Source organism: Dioscorea cayenensis, chromosome 4 (genome assembly GCF_009730915.1).
Source record: "Dioscorea cayenensis subsp. rotundata cultivar TDr96_F1 chromosome 4, TDr96_F1_v2_PseudoChromosome.rev07_lg8_w22 25.fasta, whole genome shotgun sequence".
Classification (NCBI taxonomy): domain Eukaryota; kingdom Viridiplantae; phylum Streptophyta; class Magnoliopsida; order Dioscoreales; family Dioscoreaceae; genus Dioscorea; species Dioscorea cayenensis.
The window spans coordinates 4611604-4619965 of record NC_052474.1 but is presented as its reverse complement, the minus strand read 5'-3'; the positions used below and the strand labels follow the sequence as shown (position 1 = coordinate 4619965).

General features: G+C 37.1%; 1 protein-coding gene across 3 annotated transcripts; it reads right to left on the bottom strand.

The window, feature by feature from the left end:
* On the bottom strand, window positions 1-8362 carry LOC120258545 (polyadenylate-binding protein-interacting protein 11-like). Of its 3 annotated transcripts, none has more exons than XM_039265998.1 (11): window positions 7555-8167; window positions 7332-7442; window positions 4569-4613; window positions 4405-4477; window positions 4208-4320; window positions 4052-4111; window positions 3915-3962; window positions 3727-3795; window positions 1337-1398; window positions 1182-1248; window positions 1-155 (listed from the first exon to the last, which is right to left on the bottom strand). In XM_039265998.1, the coding sequence occupies exons 1-10, from the start codon at window positions 7930-7932 to the stop codon at window positions 1191-1193; spliced, it is 1017 nt and encodes a 338-aa protein (XP_039121932.1). In that variant the 5' UTR covers window positions 7933-8167; the 3' UTR covers window positions 1-155; window positions 1182-1190. The 3 variants fall into 3 exon arrangements, with proteins under 3 accessions (XP_039121932.1, XP_039121931.1, XP_039121930.1); XM_039265997.1 differs by lacking the exon at window positions 1-155 and adding an exon at window positions 8174-8362 and having other exon boundaries at window positions 890-1248; window positions 7555-8005; XM_039265996.1 differs by lacking the exon at window positions 1-155 and having other exon boundaries at window positions 890-1248.

Sequence of the window (8362 nt, the reverse complement as noted above, 5' to 3'; positions counted from 1 at the left end):
ATTACTTTTAAAAAAAAACAGTAAGAGCTTCCCACAGAGGGCAAAATTGGCCAGGTCGGCCTGGTCGTTATCATAAGCCAGCACTATTCATCACACACTTCAAGTGGCGCGGAAATAACTGCGACAAGAGTCGGTGGGATTTGATCTGCGTAATTCTGATGACATGAAGACAAGCATGGTTCAGTTTCATGTGTCAGTGTAGGGTAAAAAGAAAAAGAAACAATGCACAATTGCCTGCCAGTGACTTACAACCTAGTAGTCTAAAAATCATTGAATTTAACGCACAAACACACAGTCCTGCTGGCTCACTGGCAGTCAAAAAAAAACTCAAAACCACATCAAAAGTGTTTCTCAAAGCTCAGCACATGAGACCCCTCACACAAACCCCAAACCTTGACGATGGTTTCCTTCCATATATATTAATACTATTATTATTATTATTATTACTTATAAAAAATAAATTTCAGTTTGTGGTAGCAATCCATTTGTGCTAGTGGGCTGCATGTGATCCGGGCTGTGAAGTGTGTGTAGGCTCTGACACATCCAGCTATGCCGCATTTACAACTAATATTTACCTCAATGAATTTGTTAACCCTTATGTTTGGATAAGTACTGTTGTACTGGTGCAAAGTTTCTTTACTCCTCTCAACTGTCACAGACTAAGAAACTACATGGAAAGTGACCATTCTCAGAACTACTACCTTTTATTTCTCAGAGTAACTAGTACTTGGTGTTGAGACTAACCTAGTACTAATTCCTTCTGTCAAACAAGGTGAGTAACCACTCCCATTCATATAAAATGTTAATAAAATCAGGTCTAGAGATAACAGTAATCACTTCTCACATGCAAAACGACGGCAGGAAATTTCTCACTGATCATACAACAATCTGAAACATGACAATCACATGAACACTTTAGATTCAGGCATAATTAAAGATTGTTGTTTGGTGAAGACCGATTTAGTTATGGGATAAGATTCACCATGTGCATTGAACTTCAAAAAGTTCAGAGCCTCTGACATTGCAACCAACTCTACATGCTAAGAAAGAAGAATCTGTTCCCTCTATAGACGAACTAAATACTCAGCTAGGTACAAAAGAGAACTAGATGAAATGGCAAGAGAGATTAACTTATGTCCATGTATATGTATATATAACATGCTGCAGCCATCATATCAGACCTTCAGTCTTCAATGCAACGGTGGACGAGGGGCGCGTGGACGCACTGGAGTCTTTGAAGGACTAACCCTGATTTATTCACAAGGATTTAAGTTCCATCTCATATCAGGCTGACCAAATATTAGTAACGCAACAGATACAGAGTCAAAATTGTCACCTAATGGGCAAGGATCCAAGAACCACTCCGCTGCAGTTCAGAGCAGCTATTGCACTGTCAGCCTGCAAGATTTATGAAATTATAGATTAACCAACATGTTGCTGAAAATCTATAAATGAGTTCCGATACTTCTCACACTACTAACAGTGTTATCAGAGAAGAGAAGATACTCCGGAAGCAAGCTGTTCTTCACGCAATTGTCATGGAAGAGAATCAATTCAATAGAAACATCATAAAATCATCATAGAAAGTAGAGTTACATGTCACCACCCAACAGAATATTTTACCTGAAATCCTATCAAATCTAAATGGTCCCCAAATAAACCTACAGCTTGATATGGTTGTCAATGAATAACTTGCATCAGACAGCAATAATTGTAGGTTGTGGGTGCCTCAATCTTTCACATCAAATTTCTTGAATAAAGGTTCACATGCTAATAGCCTTTGCGAGTCTACATAATTCACAGTGGTTCTTCACAATACTGGATTTGTGGATTTTCATGGAGATTGATAAGCAGGTGAAAAGATTGTAAGTATTAAAGGAAATCAGTAGATTTGGACTCTTTACAGAACTCCAATCATGCCTAAACAAGTTGTGCATGCTCTTGCTATATACTTAGATAAGACTAAAGGAAGTCATTTGAATCATCAGGTACCAAGATTCTACACCAAAAGAAAAGGCAATAACTATTTGTCAAATTTTTAGACTATAAACAGTTGAAGAAATTGGCATTTACAACATAACTGTGTTGTATAGGTTAGTTAAGAACTGAGCTTCCAATTGAGAGGTATATACAAATTTGAGAAAAATAATCAAGCACTCATGGCACGTAAAACAATAAAATAAGATGAAATATTTACTTGGACATAAACTACTGCATCACAAGCCACAGGAAGATAAGGGTTTTACTAAGTAGCTATGGCCAGGAATGGAGGACATGACATGATTTGCATCTTGTCCTAGAATGTAGACGATAACAAGAAACTAGAAAAATGAGGGAAACCTTTGCCGCATACAGTGTTTATCACATCATGCAATCAATCCTGAGCCAACTAGCACATATGCCTGTGCAGATGCGGATTTGAAAAGCTAAGCTGCATATGCAGGCTAAAAACAGAAAAAAATGAAAATAAAATTTGCAATAAAGTGGAGTTCATCGTAAAAGTTTTATGTGAAATAATAGACAAATATCACAGATTTATTCCAAAACATCATATATAGTCTTCCATGCATTTGCTTGGTGGTAATCATTGTCCAGTAAAATGTTGCACGTTAATGTTGATGCACAGGCATCACTACTTTGCAAAACATGACATTAGGCGCAACAAGAAAGAAGAGGAATCATTTAATGATAGAAATGGTTTATTATAGATTGCAATTAAAAGTGGATCATTCATATGACTGAGACAGAAGATCCATAACACAACGAGGCTTTTCAACAACAAATTCAGCGCTCACTGCTAGCAAGCGACTAATAAAGAGAGGAACCAAGAAAGAATAGATAAAAAAAAATAATAGATTCTTTTAATACTACCAATTACAGAAGGTACCTACACCGAATTAAACCTTAGGCGAAGGTCATGACTCTGGCACTCTAACCTACCTCACGGCATATTTATACAACAAAAGGCCAACGCAGACAAAGGACAGAACCAAAAAAGCGAGCTTGACATTAGGATCCACCTCAACCACAGCAACAGATTTGATGCTGCCTATATTTGATCTACTTGAGCCCAGCCACATATGCAGAGTGGACCAAACATATGACCCCAGATGTCATAAGAATTTTGTCATAAGATTTTCAAGCCATATACAGACTTTAATTCAGAGTGACCTATATTAGATTTGTTATAGACATTAGACAACACAATACAGTCATGAGAATGATATACATAGCTGCATCAGTAGCAGCATAAACCACTTGTAAAAAAACACAGTCCATCAATAATGGTGAATTAATTCCAGTAACAACTGAAAAGGGTGTTAAAAAAAATTAAATTTGAGCAAGCTAAATTAAAATCATGTTAACAAAGGCCTCTAAATTCATGGTTCAAACGCTAAACTGCTGTTTTAGTCATTAGATGTTAAAAATGCGAGTAGTGTATAGAATACATAATCCATACTCAAGGAATAAATCTTTACCATTTGCAACTAGACATGAGGGAGGCCTGTACGAATATGGAAGCAGGAAAAATGCAATCTCCAAAATTCCATCCATAATTGTGAAGATAAAAAAGCCAATCAATTATCAAGCTCAAGTTTTTACTACCTCAAAAATAAATCAACTTTTTGGGTCCATGAATAAGCAAACCCAACTCAATCACAATAGATATGATAAATACCTGGCAGCTAATATACTGGGCAAAATGAACATAGCAAGAATACTAACCATAGCAAATTCGACAAATGCAATGCGGGTAGAGTGATGATAATCTCCAAGAAGCCTCAAGCGATAAACCTACACCAAAAAAAAAAAAAAATCAGTATGAGTTTCTTCCATTAAGTTAACCAATTATCTTCATAGACGACCAATCCTGTTATTCAGTCATGAACCACTTGAATTACAAAAGAACAAACCTCTCCGCATATTGACTCGAAGAAGAGTTTGAGATCCGATTGAGAAACCTGAAACATAAAAAGGGGAATTTATCACAATGGCATGACCTGACCAAATAATAAAGAGAGACAGACTGAACTTTAGAAGACCTCAATACCTTCTTGTCAATATTTGTACAATAGATAGTCCTCGTGCACATTTCACGCTCATCTTCAGACTGAAGAATTTTTTAGGTGACAGAACAAATCATACAGAATAACATTACCAACGCACTATAAAGACATATAAACGACACATAATCTTCAGGTCTTACCTTTGGCAAAAATGTTGGGTTAACAGGTGCTATTGCAGTCTTTGAAGGGAGCACCCTTACAGGGTAGTAGCCAAGCATTGTTCCTGCCAGACTTAAAGCAGCCCTTGCACCTTCTGAAGCACCATAAATAAATAAATAAATAATGATCTCAATTATACAAGAATCTTAATAGTGCTGTGCAGCAACAGGAAACTTGCCTTCATCTGTAAATTCTATAAAAGCAAAACGCAGAACAGAATTTGGGTCACCACAAATGCGACAGTCAACAACCTTCATCAAAGTGAAGGGTGAATTTTCAGAAACACCAGGTTTGAAGAAAAACTCAAAGAGGATCAGAAATGTTGGATAAGCAGGGGTTTACATTTCCGCAATTGATGAATAGAGCTGCAAGCTGTTCTTCAGTGACCTATATAGCAAAAGAGTCAGGTTACAACTTTTCGTAAAAGAAAGATCTTCATAACTTCAAAATGAGAAGGGAAGAGAGAAAACTAAAATATTTATGAATATTTATGAGATATAAGTAAACATAAAACTCAGCTTTGTGCAATTCTTTTATGATTTTCTATTTAGATGTTAGACAAACTTTATGTCTGCTGTTTAAGTGGAGAAATCAGGTACAAATCCTTTGTGCCTCAACTTATTGTCCGTTCTCCAACACATCTACCTTCTCTTGATGTTCTCCCTTTTACCTTGCCCATCTAATTTCCAACGCATCAATCATGTATCCCATTTACCTTCCCCGATCTACTTCTCCCTTTTGTTAAAGTAGTATTATTTAAACCATGAGTAATTAAATAATGTTTTTTTAACACCTATTACCTTCCTTCATCACCCTGTTATATAAGAGTCTGTTCTTAAAAACCATTGAAATCAATTTATATTGTTGCACAGTCAACCACCAATGCGACTAATCCATTTCCATTGCTTTCCAGGAAAAAAGGTTGACAAGTCTAAAAACAAAAATAAATCTGCATCAACAAGTACCATGTAATTTTTTTAATAAGCACTTCCCATAATGATCATGTCAATCTTACATTTTATCAACGTTGTCCCATACACCATGAACACTTTTGACAATTATCATGACAATTATCATGAACCATGCTGGACAAAATTTGTGCAAAATGCAGGCAATATGACAATATGCACTGAATTTCAGATTTGGTGCAGTTAGATTTCAATCTATGGACCTGAGGGATCATATACAGCCATCAGATATTGTTTAAAGCAATACAAGCATGAAGCCTTGGATTGCTGAATTGTGCTTCCAGTCATTGCTAAAAAACCATTTTGTTATTTCATGGCAGCAAGCTCTTTCTGAATAACTTGCTACACTCATTGAAGAGAGCTCACCTAAACAAGTTGAAGAGGGTGGTTAAACTTAGCATTATCATCTTTGCCACCAAATTCTCTGATTAGGGTCCCTTTCTATTTAATAATCATGAAAGGGGAACAAGGCTCAAACCATATACAATTCGACACCATTTTCACATGTAAAAACAAACACCTCTCCAGCTAAATTAAACGCCTTGATGAATAACAGACTTTGTGATCACTTCCATCTTGTGAAGATAAAAAAAGCAATACAGTAGTAGGACAGTCACATGGAATAGGTTTGTGAACCAGAAGTTCCAATTGATCATCTAATCTAAATAACCAATTTAAGTGATGCCCCCCAAAAAAAATGAAAAGATGTATGAAGAAGAAATAAGAGGTGACAGAAACATAAGTTTGGACCCATAATTGTCTGCTAGTTATATTACATATGCAGTCTGATATAAAATCACAAAAAGATTATAACCAGTATCCTATATTTCTCACTCATCACTATCCACTACCATCTTTTTTTTTGACATTGTTTACAATAATATTATTCCTTATTGTTAGATTCAAAGCAAAAAGAAGTAATATCTGAACTTAATTCAACCCAAAAAGGGTAAACCAATAGAATGAGAGACCCAGGCATAAATATGCATATCTTTATTTACTCAATTAATTAATATGAGACTATTAATAAGTCTAATAAGCCATCTAAATACATGCTAGTCTATTTCAACTAACCATAATAACCTAGCTCTAATACTATGTTGGATTTAAACCAAAAACACATTATTTGAACTGGATTCAATATAGGACAAGAATCAATATTCCATGTGGACAAACCATAAACAAAGATCCCATGCCAAAGTGGGAACAACCCAATAGTTATCATAAGCACATAAATGTAAGCTAAGACATGTTCACATCTGACTTCTCTGACTCATATTCATTTATCGTCCCTTTATTCACATCACCCGTGGAATGTGTATGGTATTTTTTTTTAGCATTAACATTACATAATACCATAATGAAAAGACATTGACAAACCCTTAAACAGAAAGTTTCAGTCACCTACTTACATAGCACAAATATTATACCAGGTAAAATACCACCTAAATAAGAATCTAATATGAAATGAGTATAATTCAAAATGCAAAAATTCATTGAAGCCCAGTGCTGTAAGCTATGTCAGAAGGACTCTATTAACACACAAAAATATTCGTTCTCTAGAAGCCACCAAAACAAAGGCATATGTTCAAACTCAAGTTCTTCCCATCATTTACAGACATTAAGAATCACTACATTTGATTCTTCAACCGTCCAAATGTTTGCTCCTTGCCAACAGTCAACCCCGCTACTTGTAAACAAATTTCAGCTACGCTATCTGTATTAGCAAACCATCTGCAATAATCTGTGTTGATTTTTAGAATTTATGCATATCATCAGAGCATTACTGGCTCATTACTTGTCTCCAAACAACCTTTCATCTCAACATCATCAGCTATACTACAGTGATGTCATTGCCAACTACTAAGCCAGCACAAGATAACTCATAGTATACATGAACACCTGAAATTTATATTCTCAAACTCATCCGTGAAACTGGGCAGTTCCAAGAATCAATCGAATCCCCTTCTCACATTCGTGATCTACAAACTTAGACCATTATTAGGCAAGTCATACGACACCATTATTCCTAAGACTGCCTTTGGAAAGGGAAAAACAATTCATAAAAACCTTTCCTGAACCTCTAGAAAATCAGAGGATCAACCAAACTATAAATGCTCGACCAAGAGAATTTCACCTGGTGATCGATGTCAGAAACATACACAGTCCTCCTGATCACCTCGTCTTTCTGCGCCATGCTTGTCCTATTATTCATCCGCCGCTTCCCTTGTCCATAACCATTCTTCTTCTGAAAAAAATTTAAAATCAGAAGAAGAATGAATCATCAAAAATAAAAACAGAAAATAAATAAACTAAAATCAAACTTTCGCAGAGAACGAACAAAAGAGGCGAAATCTCACCCTCCGTCCACCAGTACCATTGACGACACCATTCACATGACCATTCGGCGCACTAAAATTGCTCGGATAAAAATGTCCCCCGCCGGCACCACCAGCAGCGACCGGACCGGGTCCATGGTTACCATTAGCAAGGGACGGCGGCACGAACTCCTCCGCCATCGGGTTCAGCTTCGACAGCAGCTCCTCCAGATCCCTCATCTCCCTCTTGAATCCCTCTCCCGCAGCCATCCCTTGATCCCCCACCCCACTCTGCTGCTGCTGCTGCTGCTGCTGCTGCTGGGCAGACCCCAGCTGTTCCTTCCCTCCCTCCACCTCTCGGTTCACCGGCCCACCATTCAACCCCAGATCAAGACCATCCCCACTCTCCATCACTGCCATGATCGCTTCTCCTACTTCTCCTACCACGATCCCTGCCTCGAAGCTATCCTTCGATCGGCCGGCGGCGGAGAACCTATCGATCGTCACGCCGACATCTCCAATCAAACGATATACATCAAGATACGCAATAGAAAAAGAAGAGATAAAAGAACCAGTTGAGCTTATTAGTTGTTATTATTGTTCCTAGTCTAGTCTAGGGGCGCGAAGGTGGAGGAGGTCATCGGATTGTCCGTTTCCTCACCTTAATCTTTTTGGCTCTTCCCTCTCTCTCTCTCTCTCTTTCTCACTTTCTAATTTCTATAATCCCACACTGCCCTTCTTTGTTCTTATCTTTTAAAATGTTTCACAATTTCTAACAACATACTCTGATGCAAATTGGAAAGAAGATTGAAACGAAGGGTGGATTGGTCTAGTTTTTGTTTTCTTTTTT

Coding starts and splice junctions, on each gene's coding strand:
- LOC120258545 (XM_039265997.1), bottom strand. CDS start 7,932: ATGGCAGTGATGGAGAGTGGGGATGGTCTTGATCTGGGGTTGAATGGT. Junction 7,443..7,554: donor ATGGTACTGGTGGACGGAGG/GTGAGATTTCGC, acceptor AATTTTTTTCAG/AAGAAGAATGGTTATGGACA. Junction 4,478..4,568: donor TATTCATCAATTGCGGAAAT/GTAAACCCCTGC, acceptor ACTTTGATGAAG/GTTGTTGACTGTCGCATTTG.